Here is a 17,850-nt window from a genome sequence, read left to right on the forward strand (position 1 = left end):
ACCTTGAACTCCGCGGAAAGTTGGGGCGTGTATTCGCGAGTCCAGAGCGCGCGCACCAGCGCCGCCAGCTGCTCGGTGACCTCGGCGCGGCCGGGCTCCGCCCGGTAGCGCCTCAGCGCCAGGAACTCGGCCAGCAGGTCGGTGTTGCTCAGACACTGCACCACGGCGTTCATGAAACAGGTGTTGCCGTGGTTCTTCAAGCCCTGCGCTCCCGGGGGCCGCGCCCCGTCGCCGGCGGGGAGCTGGGGCTGGGGTCCGGGCGGGCGCTCCTCCCCGGGGCTTCCGGGCGCGGCGGGATCCGGACCCTCAAAGCCCCCCTCCCCGTCGCCATCGCCGTGTCCTGACTGGGGCTGGGGTCGGGGCCGGGGCGGCGAGTCCCCAGGGCGGGAGCGACTGCCCAGCGCCAGCAGGAAGCGGCCGAACAGGCGGCGCAGGGAGCGGCGGCGGCGGGCCCGGGGCGCCGGCGGCTCCTCTTCGGCCGCGGCCCCCGCGCTTGGGTCCATGGCTCCTGCCAGCGCCCCTCCCGGAACCAAGCCTCCAACCCCCGGGGACCCCAGGGGGACAAGCCGCCGGCAGGCCCTTCCAGGCTCGGAAAGGTGCCCAGGCGCCGGCTACCTGCGGGCCAGGTGTGCCGGGACCGGGCGGAGGCGGAGCTAAGGGCGGGGCTGCCCCGCCCCGCGCGGGAATCCGGCTGCAGAGACCGCCCCGGGCAGCGCCCCACCGCCCCGACCCGCCTCCGGGTCCCGCCCCCGCCGCTCGGACCCGGAATCAAAGCACTGAGGCTTGGCTTTCAGCTTTCCTCCCCTTTCCTTATCTCTCCTAAACCTACCGACCCAAATTTAACCTCTGCTCTTAGTCCTCTCCCAGCCTTCAAGCTGTGAAAATAATAGAGGAATGATAAATATGAACACCTGGTAAACTGCAAACCCTGGCTCTTGCTAAGTTTCTTGGAATGACGTCCAGGCGAAGGTGAAGCCTTCCCAAAGGGTAGCCGCGGGCGTAGGGAGACGCGCACAGGGAGCGGCGACGGGGTGGGGAGCGCTTTGGAACCGCTGGTTCCTCCGCAGGTTCAGGTGTGTGCGGACAAGTAGCACCATCTCCTTCCAGCCCGTCTGCCCCGCTGGGGAGGCAGAGTCTTTGCGGGACCCGCCATCCTGAGACCAGAACTGGGAGGCGTGTGTAGAAACACCCGGGATGGCCGTGGTTTAGACCAGGTTAGAGTTTATCAAAACTTGCAAGCGAGACCTTATCATCCTCAGTTTAGCTTGGTGGACAAACTGGCTCAGAGAGGTTAACGCCATGGGCTGAGGCCATAGACCCATAAACAGGGAAACCGGAACTGAAGCCGGGTTCTGCCAATCCCGCAGCTTCGCTCTTTTCCAACCTCAGTATTTGCTTACGAGGAAGTTTTCCGGCTCCCTGGCGCGCCCCCTACGCGGTCACACTTTCATTCCTTAAAGCAAAATCCTAACTGGATTGCTACCCAATAAGAATTGACTTGGTATAGCCTCTCCCTGGATTCGCTGGGGGACTCCGCTCACCTGTCCTCTAACTGTCAGGTTTATAATTAATCCGACGAAGTCTTGCAAAGTGAATTTCTCATCCGTTTCTAGCTCAACAAGAGATCAGCAGGATGCGTCATTACATCAGTGCCCTGAAATGTTACTTATTGTTTGATGAATATGTGGTCATCATTTATTAAATATCCACCTTGACATATCAAATAGGGCAGCAGCAGGTTACCTGATGAAAGAAAAAAAAAAAAAAAAAAGAAGCAGCAGCAGCAGCATTAAAGAACAAAGAATATGCCCAGAAGAAAAGACTGTTCTGTGAATTAGAAACTTGACGTGTTTCTGAAAAAATGCCTTCGTCTACCTTCCCTGGAAAAGGATACTGGGTTGGACAGTCAATAAACAAGTTCCATCACCTTTCTAATGGTAAGCAGAGGAGAAAGATTTTATGCTCAATTGCAGAAAAGCACCTATCAGATTTCACCTTTGATAATCACCCTCAGGGTCCCTAACTCACATTTTTATTTTAGAAAGCACAATTCATATTTAACTTTCTGCCCTGTGTCTCATGAATTCTTCTGATGCCTTAATATATTATTTCACTTAATTATAACAATAATTTTTGGAGCAGATATTCTTGCTTTGGGGCTTCCCTGGTGCCTCAGATGGTAAAGAATTCCCTTGCAATGCAGGAGACTTGGGTTTGATCCCTGGGTTGGGAAGATCCCCTGGAGAAGGGAATGGCTACCCACTCCAGTATTCTTACTTTATAAAAGTATCAGAAAGTACTTAAAACAAAACAAAAACCCTACCCAAGATCTGGACTCAAACCCACATCTTGCCCAAGGCAGCTTGACCAATGAAATGCTAATTAAGTAAACTCATATGTATACCTCAGAGAAGGCAATGGCACCCCACTCCAGTACTCTTGCCTGGAAAATCCATGGACGGAGGAGCCTGGTAGGCTGCAGTCCATGGGGTCGCTAAGAGTCGGGAATGACTGAGCGACTTCACTTTCACTTTTCACTTTCATGTATTGGAGAAGGAAATGGCAACCCACTCCAGTGTTCTTGCCTGGAGAATCCCAGGGACGGGGAAGCCCGGTGGGCTGCTGTCTCTGGGGTCACACAGAGTCGGACACGACTGAATCGACTTAGCAACACATGTATACCTATGGCTGATTCATGTTGACGTATGGCAGAAACCAATAAAATATTGTAAAGCAATTATCCTTCAATTCAAAAAAAAAAATTTTTTTTAAAAAGAAAATAAACTCACCTTCTTTGTTTTTAGAGAATTACAGCAATGATTATCTGCAACAAATTGTGAGGAAGGGCTGTGGGGTTTGCAGACTCATGGAACAGATTAGGATAGGAAACCAACGACTGGGAATTTACTCATAATGAAAAAAAACAGTCTAGATTAATTATTCTTGAACACATCTCAATTTTAATATACAATTCAAGAATGTGCAATGCATTCTATAAAGGAAAGGAGAAACCTGTAGATAAAATATTTTGATCAAAGAACAAAAACACAGGTGTGAGAAAGCAAGATTAGGAGTCTCAGGCTTCTTCAACAAGATGGTAATTGATGCTGTGAATCCAGGAGATCTCTGCTGCTTCATGAGGGAAATGGGTATTTCCACCTCAAAATGGCCCCATCGGCACTCACGCTAATGATGTACTGATTTCCTGGACTTATCCGGATACGGGTGATGTTGCCACTGTGTCCCACCCCAACATGGGTCACTTCACCCTCATTGTAATCCCAGACCTTGACCAGATGGTCATTTCCACCTGAAACAGACAAACAGTTATATGGCATGGCTGCAACAGAACAGAGAGAAAACAGTCCTGATTTTTAAAAACGACCATTTTCAATACATTCCCCATGTGATGATTTAAAGGAAGAAAAAACCTATCTTTATAAACACTCTTCCTTGACTGGGAAAAATCTAGAACTGTTGCAGTAAATTTGGGGGGAAAAAAGTAAAGAGGTGACATCACCCTTGATCCCACCACCCAGAGATAACAATCAGTAACTTCTTGGTTTAGTTCCTTTTGGTCTTTTCTCTGTAAGTTACACAGTTACACAGCTGAATATGCGATTGGGATTATACTGTGTCTACTTTTATATCCTCCTTTATGTAAATGTATTTGTGAAACTTTCATTGATTTAGAACATTAATTGGTTACTGTCCTGAAGACTCAAAGAGGCTGTAAAAAATAAGACTGATGCTGTTGCAATGGGCACATTGTGTAGCAAATGCCCCCTGGACATGCTGATTGAAAAGCCTGGCATCAAAGACTTCAGTAGGAAACATCACAGCAAGGCAGGCTGGATAGCCCATCTATGTAAAGGTCTATTTCTATCTTTTTTTTTTTAATTGAAGTAGGGCTTCCCAGGTAGCGCTAGTTGTAAAGAACCTGCCTGCCAATGCAGGAGAACTGAGAGACAGGGTTCGATCCCTGGGTTGGGAAGATTCCCTGGAGGAGGGCATGGCAACCCACTTCAGTATTCTTGTCTGGAGAATCCTATGGACAGAGGAGCCTGGTGGGCTACGGTCCATGGGGTTGCAAAGAGTCAGACATGACTGAAGTGACTTAGCACATATCATTGCTGCCCATCACAAAGAAAAAGCAAACCGTGGAAGCTTAGCTTTTATTTGTGCCCCTCAGGCTCGTAGGCAAATGTGTCTTCTCATTGAAATGTGACTTCTGGATTTTTCTTTCCCAGCCACATAGGCTGCAGTGCACAGGCCTGAATCTAACCTCGTTGCCCTTTAGACCCTTCTGGGGTCACTGCAGTTGCCCCCTGGCCAGGGAATTCCAGGTTTCCATTTAAATAAGCTAAGCTTGGCTTTCTTCTCTGATTCCAGGACTGACCTGTAACAAAATGCACCCCTTCCACTGTGATGTCCATGCCGTTGACAGCCCCGGACAAGGAACCGTCCAACTCTCTGATGACTGAGCCGTCGAACACTTCCCAGTAAGCAATCTGGAATTGGAGAACGAAGCATGGGGCAGGATTCAGCTCAGTGGAATCATCCAAGCACACGCCAACAAAAGAAGGTTCTACTTTATATAGTAGGCAGCAGAAATATACTCAGGGATGATGTATCGGCTGACATTATAAATAGGCTAAGGCAGGGGATGGAGAAATCATTTTAATATTTTTAGGAGTGGCTTTTAAATTTGCATTCTATTTAAAGAGATGTTGATATGCTGGTAAACTGGATTGAGACAGAGAGCGCTTTTTGGTTAGATGGAGCAGATTGAGCCTGGAGGAAGCTGTAAAGGGAAGAAGAAACCGGCCAGTGCACAATTCTGCACTTAAAGGAGGAGAGCAAAGCTTTCTTTAGGCTTGGCAGGAGGGGAAATGAAATTTCTTTAGGGCCTTCAGCTTGGAGAATGAGCGGTTCTGCAAAATTCTGGAGACTGGGCCTTACAAAGTCAGCTCTCGCTGTGGCTGGCCCTCCTTCTTCCTCACCCCACACTTATCCCCACCTTCTCTTCAGACTCAAAGCAACAGAAGATTTTGCAGGGACGGGTTTAAACAGAAACTTATTATATTACCCCTGCCACCTTCCTGGGCCATGAAACTAGGTTAGGGGTGGATAGGAGACAGGAGCTCAAAGAGCGACGGTTTTTCTCTGAATATACTGCTTTTATACTTTTTTGAACTTTGAACCTTGTCAATGTACAACCTGTTCAAAAATAAAATTTCTTTCTAAACAAAAGTGCCCTTGACCGGAAATTGGGAGTGGGAACTTAGGTATGTATTACACCCGGAACTTTCTCTGTCTTTCGTGTTGATGGAAACTTGCTGTATTTCAGTCATGAACACCAGGAATCTATGTTCCTCTGAATTTAGCTAGAAATTGTGTATGCTATTTAAAATTTTTTTCTTTTCTTTTTTTTATAATTTCTATTGATGCTGGATCGCTTTAACAATAAATTTCGGTTTTCAGACTAAAAGCATAAACAAGTGTAAAAGCATGCTGAGGGGACTTCCTTGGTAGTCAGTCCAGTGGTTAAGACTCTGTGCTTCCACTGCAGGGGGCACAGGTTCAATCCCTGCCTGGTTGGGGAACTAAGATCCCACATGCCACATAGTGAGAACAAAAAAAGCAGGGGGCCGGGGTGGGGGGGCATGCCAAAAATCTTTGTTTCTCAGGAATCACATCCATGTAAGTCCTTGGTGCTTGACTACTAGTTTCCTTGACCAAGGAAGTCAAAGTGATCTTCAGCTGGGCTTTCCTGAGGGTCCTCTGCCAGAAGTGGTCTTCCCTGAGATCAAAGCATGGCTACATCCCCCTGGCACTGAGGCCTCAGCTCAAGTGTCACCGCCTTAAGGAGGGCTGGCTGACCAGCCTCCCTAAAGCAGTTTCCTTCTCTCAGCCAGTATCCTATAACCGGATCTATGTATTTGTAGCTCTTTTGCCATCTTGTATCATCTTGGTCACTTACTACTCATTGCTCATTCATGGACTCTGTCACATGTGTACTGTTCAACTCCAGCCCCTCCCACCCAAAATTAATACAGAAAGTAAGTTGCCTCCATGACAGCAGGGACACTGTCATGCGCCTAGCGCTTAGTTTGACAGATTTGTGATTTATGGTTGGAATAGTCTGGTCAAAATTCAAATAAGAGGGAGATGGACTGTTTCAAGTCTCATAAGCTGAAACCTAGAATACAGCAGATATCACCCTAATCTAGAAATGATATGAATCGTATAGCAGAGCATTTATAATGACGTTGTGATTAGCTCCTTAATATCTATCCATCCTAGTTCCCAGAGGAAGCCCACTTAGACCACAAGTCAAGCGTGCATTAGGGGATAGGCAGGTGTGGGCCAATTTGGACAGATGCGACACAAAGAAACTAACAACCTAGAGACTGGAAAGGATGCAGCTCTCCAAGCCTTCCCAGAACACTCTGTCTGGTTGGTTCAGGCAGCCGTCCTTGGGTTTTTATGACAAAGCTGTTGAATCCTGCCCCCAGATCACAGATGCAAGGCCTTGTACCAAGGCCATGGAAGTACAGCCCAGAACCAAGGACACCTCTGAAGTTGAGCCCCTTTGTAAGCATTGCCAAAAGCCCCTGATTATCACTAACAAGCTTCTTGACTCCCAATTAGACAAAGACGCCCACTTCAGTAAACACCCTAAAGCGCCTCAACCAACCACCTGACGCTAGCTTTCCCCCAGGAATTTTCTTTGTCTTGAGGCTATAGAAATTGGCTGTTAACTCATGAAAACTGTCGACTCTCCTGGGCCTGTTGTGGGGCTGGCCCGCTGCGCTCACAGTGCCCGCTGTATCTGTGCTTTGTTCTTAGTAAACTCACTCCCTTCTGAAATGCTCCGTGTCTGGAAATTCTTTTCCATCCCATGCTAGGACTGCCTCAATGAAAGAAAGGGTCTTCAGGCTGTAGTTCCCACTCACCTGGGAAGCTTAAACAGGAAAAATCCCCACTTCTGGATTCAAATTTATGGGCGTGGGGGTGGGGAGGGCAAGTCCCTTTAGAACTTTGCCCATGCTATTTTTATACTTTTCACTCCATTATCTCAGACTGCAGCTGGCAAAACAATAAATAGGCAACCTCCTCTTCAATTATCTCAAAGGCATCTCAAAGACTAAATTAGGGGGATCCAAACCCAATACCTGGATTGGCAGGGAATCAGGCCAAGATCTGACGGATCTGATGTGGCTGGCAGGATGGGAGACACCCTACCAGCTTCCTTGCCCCTCTCTCCTGAAGCCTCTTGCTCACTCTGAGGAGGAAATGTTCCCCCCAAAAGAAGGGCCGATTTCCACCCAAGGACATGGACCCCCCCAGCTAAAGAGGTTTTTAACATATTGATGAAGTAGGGTGATGAGGGCTTCCTAGGTGGCACAGTGGGTAAAGAATCCGCCTGCAATGCAGGAGACACGGGTTTGATCCCTGGCTCAGGAAGATGCCCTGGAGGAGGAAACAGCCACCCACTCCAGTATGCTTGCCTGGAGAATCCCATGGACAGAGGAGCCTGGCAGGCTACAGTCCATGGGGTCACAAAAAGTTGGACACGACTGAGCACTCACTTATAGCATGAAGTGTTGAGAGATGAGCTCCATTGTCATTCAATTTGAATTTAATCACATGACAACTGCTTTGGACATGGCACTTCCATTCTAGCCCTAAAAATTTCCTCATAATCAAAACCAGTACTTACTAAGTGCCTGCTCTGTGCCAGCCCTCACCCTCAGCTTTTAGCATTGTGGCTCAGCTGGTAAAGAATCTGTCTGTAATGCAGGATCATTAAACCTGTAATGGGTTTGATCCCTGGGTTGGGAAGATCCCCTCGAGAAGGAAAAGGCTACCCACTCCATATTCTGGCCTGGAGAATTCCATGGACTGTATAGTCCATGGGGTCACAAAGAGTCAGACACGACTGAGCAACTTTCACTTTCACACTATATGAAAACAAGCTTGATTAAAGTCAAGCATGACTGTAATCCATGAGGTCAGTGGTGTCGTCACATCCATTTTGCAGACAATGAAGCAAAGGCACCCAAGAAAATGACACAGCATTTCCAAAGTGACGCAGAGGATCACCGGCACTCCCATCCTCCGAACTGGCGTGGCTTGGCTCCAGAGCCTGCACCCGTGGCCACGAGGCACCATGGCTCTTCTCATGAACCAGAAAGGTCCCAACCCTTACCTTTCTGTCTGTGCCACTGGTGATGATCTGGAACTCCTCCGGGTGGTAACAGACACACTGGAATAAGGTGTTAGCCAGGATCATCTGATTCCTCCTAAGACGCCTGAAAAACAGATCCGAAAGCTGTGAAATCACTATTCTCTTCTAGAGAAATCTTATTTACCAGTAGAGCCTGGCTTGTGACATGGCCACCCAGCCATCTGGTCTATGGAAGGAGAATCAATATTTACACATTTCTTGGGCAGTTGTATTATTGTTATTTAGTCATTCAGTTCAGTTCAGTTCAGTCGCTCAGTCATATCCGACTCTTTGTGACCCCATGAATCGCAGCACGCCAGGCCTCCCTGTCTATCACCAACTCCGGGAGTTCACTCAGACTCACATCCATCGAGTCGGTGATGCCATCCAGCCATCTCATCCTCTGTCGTCCCCTTCTCCTCCTGCCCCCAATCCCTCCCAGCATCAGAGACTTTTCCAATGAGTCAACTCTTTGAATGAGGTGGCCAAAGTACTGGAGTTTCAGCTTTAGCATCATTCCTTCCAAAGAACACCCAGGGCTGATCTCCTTCAGAATGGACTGGTTGGATCTCCTTGCAGTCCAAGGGACTCTCAAGAGTCTTCTCCAACACCACAGTTCAAAACCATCAATTCTTCGGTGCTCAGCCTTCTTCACAGTCCAACTCTCACATCCATACATGACCACTGGAAAAACCATAGCCTTGACTAGACAGACCTTTGTTGGCAAAGTAATGTCTCTGCTTTTCAATATGCTGTCTAGGTTGGTCATAACTTTCCTTCCAAGGAGTAAGCGTCTTTTAATTTCATGGCTGCAGTCACCATCTGCAGTGATTTTGGAGCCCAAAAAATAAAGTCTGACACTGTTTCCACTGTTTACCCATCTATTTCCCACGAAGTGATGTCATTAAGTCATGTCAAACTCCTTGCAACCCCATGGACCATAGTCCACCAGGCTCCTCTGTTCATGGGATTCTCCAGGCAAGAATACTGAAGTGGGTTGCCATTTCCTTCTCCGGGAGATCTTCCTGACCCAGGGATCGAACCAGTGTTTCCTGCTTGGAAGGCAGATCCTTTACACTGAGCCAGGGAGTTGCATTAGTGTAAGTTAAACCATGTTTTGCTTTGTGTATCTAGAGAGCTACTTCCCTATCCATCAAGAAACTTCTAAGGTCCAGCTCTTTCTGGAAGCTCTGCCCTTTCCACCAGTATCTGTGAACCCTCAACAGTCATGGAGATGAATGGCTTCTGAGATGCACCCCTTTCCTGTTGCCCAAAGGCAGGTTTCTGCCCTTTGTTTGAGTTTTCCCTCGAGTTCAATAGCTGGGACTGCATTCTGCATCAGTGGTCCTCCCCATCACTGGTACCTACACCAGGTCCCAGATGATGCAGGTGCCGTCTGTGCTGGCTGTGACGCACTCCTCATTACTCTTCTTCACCCGGATGCAGGACACGGAGGACTTGTGCTCCTTCAGTGCCTCCTCCAGCTTCTGGGTCTGGTGGCCTATGTGCCACACCCTCACCTGGAAGCCACAAAGCACAGGCTCTCAGTTCCAACTTGGGACTTTCTGATGAAAAACAGATCCCAAGAGTGTTCTCACCTCCTGGGCCTGATTTGTTTTTCTAATTCCCTGTTCTCATCTTGGTTGAGTGGGGTGGGGATATCAAGTTGCAGGGCGGGAATATTCTTTCATGGAGCCAGGAAGACGCCTACCAGGAGCCTACATCCATTTTTACTTTTAGGGCTGAGAAATTTACCAGGCCCCCGCTGCTAAAACCAGTAAAGCAAGGGCTGCTGCTGAACCAAGTGAAATAATAATGTCTGCTCGTTTCTGCTGAGCACTGCTATCAAATTTCTGGTGCCATCAGGGAATCTCTTGGGTACCCAGGGCCATATTTAAACTTTCACATAAGCTGCTCAGTTTCAATCGTTTAAAATCAGTGGTTCTCAACCCCATCAAAGTCAATACCCACTTTCAATAACAAATATTGTCTGACACCCCTCTATCAACTTGAAATGAAATGCAGAGGTGATATGACTACCTACACACAAAATTTCATAACTGATGCCCTAACTGTAATAAAAAAAGGGTAAGTAAAAAGGAAAGTTATTTGGTTATAACAGTGGGTCCTGTAATGGATAAACATGCTGTCACAGCTAGACCAGAAAACATTATCATGTAGTCAGATGCTCACAGTCAGATGCTTCCTATAATGAATGTGTTGGACTTAGGAAAAACAAGGAAAGTAGAAATCATTTTGTGTAAGTGATACAAGACAATGAAAGAGCCATAGTCTAGTTGAACATGAAATGGAAAACTAGGGTCTTCACAACTCAGGTAGTGGCCATTTACCAATGCAAATGGAAGTAAAATACTCAAGTGTATCTTAGCAACCATTGCATTCAGACCAGTACACACCTGTGGACCAGCAGCCCTGGCCTCCCATACCTAAAAAGACCTTAAAGACTATGTCTCTTGGAAGGAAAGGTCTTTAGTAGCCAATGGAAATGGGAGGGGGGACTGTGAAAAGATTGCTAACCTGGGTCAGGGGCAACCAATTTGTAATGTGTAAGTTCCTCCAGTAGCCCTCCTCAGCCACGCGGGTGCATATGTGTGTGCTCAGTCATGTCTGACTCTGCCACCCCATGGACTACAGCCCACTGGGCTCCTCTGTCCATGGGATTTTCTAGGCAAGAATACTAGAGTGGCTTGCCATTCCCTTCTCCAGGGGATCTTCCCAACCCAGGACTCGAACCCATGTCTCCTGCATTGGCAGGCAGATTCTTTACCACTGAGCCACCTGGGAAGCCCTCCTCAGCAAGGCAGATGCCCCCAAAGGCTGAGGGAGCAAGCAAGGATGCTGCGGGTGTTAGCAACAGCTAGGCTGCAGGAATGACGGAAGGGAATGGAGCTGCAAGGGTCCAGAGAGGAGGGAGATGGCTCAGGGCTGGGCGGGTCTGTGGAGCATCTGCAAGGTCTTGTCTAGAAGATGTGCTCTGACCATGAAAGGCACACCAGGCTCTGAAGACAGTGCAAAATAAAGGGTGTAAAGTATCTCATTAATATCAGAATTGCTATCTTCACGTCACACTTTACTTTTACAGGACACTGAATCACAGAGAAGTTAAAGCACACAGCCCAGGTCACACAGCTTGGAAGTGGTGGGAGTGAAATTTGAGAAAATTGAGTGTGACTCCAAAACTAAAACACTCAGACACTAACTGGTTTGGTCTGATCTCTGCCAGAGGCTATATGAAGATGCTGTCTCTTTCTTCTCCTTAGGTCATTCCTATGATAGCATGGAGAAAGGAAAGGAAAATGTAATGTCCTATGTTGAGAGAAGGAAGGCTTTGGGATGGAAAAAAAACCTGGGGAGTAGAAGGAAGGGAGATACTGAGATGTATGAAAAGACATTTTAGGCTCCTTGAAATGATGCAAGAAAATGATTGAGTGTAATAATTTTAAAATGATGGTCAAAGTGTATGGGTAGATTAAAGAATTGAGTCCAAAAATGGCATTTCCTTTAAAAGACAAGATAAAGACAATTTAGAAATGGCAACCCACTCCAGTACTCTTGTCTGGAAAATCCCATGGACCGAGGAGCCTGGTAGGCTACAACCCATGGGGTCGCAAAGAGTCGGACACGACTGAGCAACTTCACTATGGTTTTTGAAGGGGAAAAAAAGGTATTCCAAACCTCTGGCAAAACACCAACTTGGTCCCTAGCTGGATTCTATATAGAATGCTTTCATGTCCTTATCCTAAATGTCCTTTCTGGGAACAAATATATTGATATGTGTATTTATACTATTAGAACTTTAATGTATGATGGACTTCAGAGTTTCATCAAAACCTTAATTTGGTCTTGCCTGACTCCTAGTACAGATGAAAAAAATCAAATTAGTGGCCTGTTATGGGGCAGTTGAAAGATTGAAGGCAGAAGGAGAAGAGGGCAACAGAGGATGATATGGTTGGATAGCATCACTGATTCAATGGACATGAACTTGGGCAAACTCCAGGAGATGGTGAGGGACAGGAAAGCCTAGCGTGCTGCAGTCCATGGGGTCACGAAGAATCAGACACGATTTTCTGACTGAAGAACTATAACAAATGGGGCATTTGCTCTGAATATGTGACTATTTTTAAAAGATTCAGCCCTGGAGAACAGTACCTCCCCTTCTCCTCCGCCGCTGATGACCCTTTTACAGTCGCTGGTGGTGGCGATGGCGGTCACGCCAATCCTGTGTGCATTGTTAATAACGTACATCAGTCGGCCTGTCTCCGGGGCAAAGGCTCGGATTCTACCATCATCCCACGCTGGCATGAAAGGGAAAGAGAAGGCAGGCAGGATGAGCATACTCTAAATCCTAAGTGAGAGACAGGATGTGAGGGGACAGCGGTGGTGATAGAGGGAAGAGGCCAGTCCCCCACCCACTGCCAGGAATCACAGCCCCCTTTTCCCTGATTCCCCAAACTGGTCACACCTCCCAAAGGAAATGAACGGCTCGCCTTAGCTAAGCCTGCCTCCTGGTGTACCCCAACCCAGGAGACATTAGTTGGGGAGGCCATCCCCCACCTCTCCCATGAGCTGTAAAACTTGCACAGTCAACTAGATGGTTGATATTGCAACTGGGATGTCAACCAGGGATCAGAAGTCAGCTTCCAGAAGAGTTCTGTTTAAAAGCATGTCAGCCCTGCGGACTTCCCTGGCCGTCTAGTGGTTAAGGCTTTGCCTCCCAGTGCAGGGGGTGCAGGTTCAATCCCTCATTGTGGAGCTAACATCAAGATCCCACATGCCTCCCAGCCAAAAACCAAAACATAAAACAGAAGCAATATTGTAACAAATTCAATAAAGACTTTAAAAATGGCCCACATCAAAAAAAAAAAAAAAAAGTCTTAAAAAGGAAAAAAACCTTTGAGTACTAGAAATGGCATAGTCTTACAAATTAAAGAATTTCCTGGCTTCTGTATTGAGAGCAGATCGTGGAAGAAAGGTGACAGGTGAGGGCAGAAGCAAGGAGTCCTGGTAGGAAGCTACCAGAATAATCTAGGAGAGAGATGGTGGTAGTGACTGAGATGAGGGTGGAGATGATAAGATGCATGAAATCTTGGATATACTCTGAAGAAGGAGCCATTGGAGCAGGAGAAATGGGGTTTTGGTATAAGACAAAAAGAGAAGTGATGATGATATCAAGATTTTTGACCCCAGGATTTGTTAGCTCTAAGTGTAATGCAAACCAAGAGCTCCTGGGGACCACTATGTGGAGAAAACATGCCCCAAGGTAGAAGCAGCACAAGGAGACAAAGCCAAGAAGAGAGGGCAGTGAGATGGTTCCTGATATCATCGTTTTATATTATTATAACGATTGTTTTGGCTGCATCCAGGCACATGCAATCTTAGTTCCCTGACCAGGGATCGAACCGGTGTCTTCTGCAGTGGAAATATGTAGTCCTAACAGCTGGGCTTCCAGAGAATTCCCCTGATATCACCATTTTAATACCTGCCGCTAAACTCCGGGAGTTGGTGATGGACAGGGAGGCCTGGCGTGCTGCAATTCATGGGGTTGCAGAGTCGGACACGACTGAGCGACTGAACTGAGCTGAAAGACTCACTTGACTTTTCATTGATGTGAACCAGTAATTCACTTTTGACCGTTGGGGAAATTTATACATGGATTGAACATAGATGATATTAAGAAATTATTATTTTATAGGCAAATATCTTCAGAGATGCATACTGAAGTCTTCAGAAATAGAATATCATGGTGTCTATAATTCATGTTAAAATATTTTGGCACGATATAATCAACTGAATTAAAAATAAATTCCCTTGGAGCTATAACTTAAAGTCAGGTTTTTAATCTCTTGAGCAACAAAAAAGGGTTCTCACACAAGAATCCTGGACTCGCTAAGGCCTCAAATCCACCCTGTGAGGTGAAAACTGAATTTTCCTGGCCAGAGAGAAAGCAACATGCTATATGAAGCAATGTGGGGGAAGAGAAATTGCTGTTTGGTAATTCCTAGCTCAGAAAGAATCCTAGCTGGAAGGGAATTCCAAAAACAGGCTAGATGAAAAGCAAGTGACCCGTGGGAGGCCACGCCAGTTCATCCTCACACGGAGCCTGGTAGGAAAAGACTAGCAAGAACCAAAGCCACAGCCGGAACCGGAAGTCAAACCTGGTACTCCGACCTTACCGGAAATGATGCTCTTGCCGTCCCGCATGAAATCGATGCCATGGCAGGTCATATTGGGCACGGTGATCCGCAGCAACTCCCTGTTGGTCAGCGTGTGCCACACTCGGATGTCCTTCTTGGCGCAGGTGGCGAAGAGCTCAGCGGTGCCGCTGCAGAGAAGCCACCAGGGGAGTGAGACATGCAGCTGCACAAGACGCACAGTGTTTTTCAGATGCAGGTTTGACGCTAAAACGGGCTTCTTGAGGATGTAGGGAAGGATGCTTTTTGAAAGTGTTAATTGCACAGTTGTGTCCGACTCTTTGCAACCCCATGGACTGTAGCCCGCCAGGTTAATCTGCCTATGGGATTATCCAGGCAAGAATACTGGAGTGGGTTGCCATTTCCTTCTCCACAGGATCTTCCCAATCCAGGGATCGAACCCGGGTCTCCCACATTGCAGGCAGATTCTTTACCATCTGAGCCACCAGGGAAGCCACCAGGATGCTTTTAGATGCCTATTGTCTCAGGCTTAATGGCCTTACAGATTCCTTGTGCAGAATGGCATTTGATGGGGAGTTCCTTGGTGGCCCAGTTACTAGGACTGGGAGCTTTCACTGCTGGGGGCCCAGGTTCAGTCCCTGGCTGGGGAACTAAGATCCCACAAGGCGCACTGCTTGGCCACAATTAGTAAATAAAATACCACATTTTGGAGCAGTGAAATCGTCACACAAACCTTCTCACAAATAACTATTATAAAACCCAGATAAAATGAACACAATAACAAGGCTGCCAAATCCCGAAGACACTGAAAATATTTTAAAATAGAAATCAAGAAGAGCTTGCTCTTGTGAAAGTGTAACTGGGGAACTTTCCTGGTGGTTCAGTGGCTAAGACTCCATACTCCAAATGCAGGGGGCCTGGGTTCAGTCCTTGGTCAGGGAACTAGATCCCACATGTTGCAACTAAAAAAAAAAGAAAAATCCTGAACGCAGCAACAAAGATCAACTAAGACCTGGCACAGCCAAAAAAACAAATAAATACCTTTTTTTTAAGTGCAACTAGAAAGGGTTAAGAATCATTACTGTGCGATTTTCTAACCAGAGATGCCCCATACTCCCTAGGTATGGTGACCACAGAAAAAAAGTAGCAGAAAAATCACAGCCTCACTGACTAAAGGTGCCGGCCATCAGAGTAAGGGGCTGGAAAATTCATCTGGAATTTAAAGGGAAAACCCTGGCAGCAAGAGAATCATAAGAGGAAGACCTAAATTCTGATTATTAAAAACTGCCCCAATTCCTGTGTGCCAGTTGAATTCTACACATGGGGGGTGCAGGAAACCTCGAGAGGAAAAAAACAAAAAAACAAAAAAACAGGAGGCAGAGACCAGAGAGGACACTACTTTTCTTTTTCAAATTCTATTTTTTTCTTTCTTTTTAAAAAATTTTAAGATTCTCTTTTTGAGGTCAGCACTATATGGATGAATCTGAGAGCTTTTTTAACTGACTACATTAACCAACTGTGCTTAGTTTGGGTGGCTGAAAGCTGAACCTTAGAGACTTAAAGTGACTGCTAGGATGTTTCTTTAGGGGGATATAAAATGTTCTAAAATTGATTATGATAATGGTTGCAAAACTCTGTAAATATACCCCTAAGAAAGCCATTGAATTGTATAGAGGGTGAATTTTAAGATATGTAAATTATATTTCAATAGAGCTATTAAAAAAAAAAAGAAAGGGGTACGAAACCTGATTAGATTAAAGACTGCATAGAAATTGAAAAGACATGTAAAAACTTACCCTTACAGAAGACACCAGGACCAAGTATTTTACAGATTGATTCTACCAAGCTCCTTAGAAAAAGACAGGAAAAGTGACACAGAAAGGAAATGACCAATTTTCAAATAAGAATTCGCCTGATGGGAGGCACCAGCCATTTTCACTTTTAGAAATAGGAGGGACCTAATCACAAAGGCTCAGGAAACCAAAACTACATTTGGTGACCTCAAGGACCAAGTTTTCAAAGAGCCTTGCTGCCTATACAACAATGATCTTGAGTTTTATAAATTCAAATGAATTACTGAAGAAGTTCAGAGCAAAAACTGTGACCAACTTTATGGGACAAATCTCGCCAAAGACAAATAGATTTCATAATCAAATAATGACAGACTCTGATGGCAGCTCTGTTTGACATTAAAACTGCTCATGGTTATATGTTTCACTGTCTTGTGAGAGATTTACCAATATATATAGCAACTAGGTTCAGAGGAATTCTTAATCTTATGGCCACTGCCATCAGGCAAGCCAAATCTGGAAGACACAAGAGGTGCAAACAAACGACCTGAAAGATGTTTGAAAAAAGGCATTACTAAGTTGTGCTCCAGACAGCAGTGGAAAACAGCAAAGTTTTTCCAGTCTGTTCACCCTTTCCATGATGAATTTACTAGAAAAGCCAACATTCCAAAGAGGCCCAAATTTGAATTATAAAATGAATGTAGCTGCTTGGTAAAAGCCAAAGAAAATCTATTAACATAATTCACTACAATAGAAAAATTCATGGAGAAAAAAATAATAATTTATTATTGTTAGGTAGTCAGAATAGCAAAAAGGAGTCCAAAAGGGTGGTGGCTAAAAGACAAAGAAAGGGAAAAGACCTTGAAAATAGAACAAAAGAAAATCCATGGACTGGAGTGAGAACTTCAGATGAAACAAACACACCCCCTTCTTGGCTAGCGCAATTGCACAGGGCAGGCTCAGCAGGGAGGAAACAAATGAATAAATGGAGGAAGCCAAGGATTGAGGCCTCTCCTTTGGGGTCGGCCCACCCTCACGCTTTGAAGATGTACTATCCTTTGCTTGCTGAATAAAACTCTGAGTTGTAACCAAGCTGTAACACTGGTCTGCTGTTTCAAATCTTTGCTGTGGTGAGACACACCACACATAAACATAATGTAAATTACATTATGATTTATCATGATTGATTAGGTTAGTAGGTGAAAAATGTGTTAATAAAATTAAATTTCCTTGCACATGGCATCAAATCTCTACATTCTTATCACTTTTTTACTCTTTACTTACAATGGGAAGACAATGTCCTCAACAGATTCAAAGTGACAAGTTGTGATGAGAGTCTCTTTGAAATTAGTGAAATTGACACGATAAATGTGTGATTCTTCTGTTCCTACAAAGAACTGGTGTCCTTCCCCTCGAAGTGTGATAGAGGTGATTCCACCTTGTAACTGGATTTTCCTTTAAGGAGAAGCAAAAGGTGAAGAAGATTTACTCAATTGATGAGCATTTATTAACTGTCTGAAGCATTATAGAGGATACATATTAGGTATAAGAACCTGAGTCCTGCCTTCAAGGAGATCACACGGTTGGAAAGGCAGGAGTTAGAATATCAAGTGCCCATGGTCAGCAAAGGGGGAGGCCCACATGGTTTATGATA

General features: G+C 45.9%; 2 protein-coding genes and 1 long non-coding RNA gene across 11 annotated transcripts in view; 1 reads left to right on the top strand and 2 right to left on the bottom strand.

Moving 5' to 3' along the window:
* USP43 (ubiquitin specific peptidase 43) overlaps positions 1 to 647 on the bottom strand; it is a 51,629-nt gene extending 50,982 nt beyond the window's left edge. For all 7 annotated transcript variants that reach the window (XR_015147890.1, XR_015147889.1, XM_086358876.1 and 4 more), the window contains exon 1: positions 3 to 647. Coding sequence is in view for 5 of the 7 variants with exons in the window: in XM_086358876.1 (XP_086215002.1) it covers positions 3 to 503 (501 nt within the window). In the remaining 2 variants the exon portion in view is untranslated. The remainder of the gene's footprint in view (positions 1 to 2) is intronic.
* Positions 1 to 5,253, top strand: LOC147352040 (uncharacterized). 3 transcript variants are annotated; one of them, XR_015147897.1, is made up of 3 exons: positions 1 to 137; positions 1,728 to 1,937; positions 4,393 to 5,253. It is a non-coding gene; the product is annotated as an uncharacterized LOC147352040 (long non-coding RNA). The 3 variants fall into 3 exon arrangements; XR_015147896.1 differs by having other exon boundaries at positions 13 to 137; positions 1,614 to 1,937; XR_015147895.1 differs by lacking the exon at positions 1 to 137 and having other exon boundaries at positions 1,073 to 1,937.
* CFAP52 (cilia and flagella associated protein 52) overlaps positions 2,938 to 17,850 on the bottom strand; it is a 25,745-nt gene continuing 10,832 nt past the window's right edge. The window contains exons 8-14 of the mRNA XM_086358885.1: positions 17,481 to 17,651; positions 14,428 to 14,576; positions 12,404 to 12,549; positions 9,602 to 9,753; positions 8,216 to 8,318; positions 4,400 to 4,511; positions 2,938 to 3,310 (exon numbers count right to left, since the gene is read on the bottom strand). Of these exons, the coding sequence (XP_086215011.1) occupies positions 3,135 to 3,310; positions 4,400 to 4,511; positions 8,216 to 8,318; positions 9,602 to 9,753; positions 12,404 to 12,549; positions 14,428 to 14,576; positions 17,481 to 17,651 (1,009 nt within the window). The 3' untranslated portion in view covers positions 2,938 to 3,134. The remainder of the gene's footprint in view (positions 3,311 to 4,399; positions 4,512 to 8,215; positions 8,319 to 9,601; positions 9,754 to 12,403; positions 12,550 to 14,427; positions 14,577 to 17,480; positions 17,652 to 17,850) is intronic.

This window comes from Bos grunniens, chromosome 19 (assembly GCF_055505025.1).
Source record: "Bos grunniens cultivar Pamir isolate PY7600 chromosome 19, Bosgru_T2T1.0, whole genome shotgun sequence".
Lineage (NCBI taxonomy): Eukaryota > Metazoa > Chordata > Mammalia > Artiodactyla > Bovidae > Bos > Bos grunniens.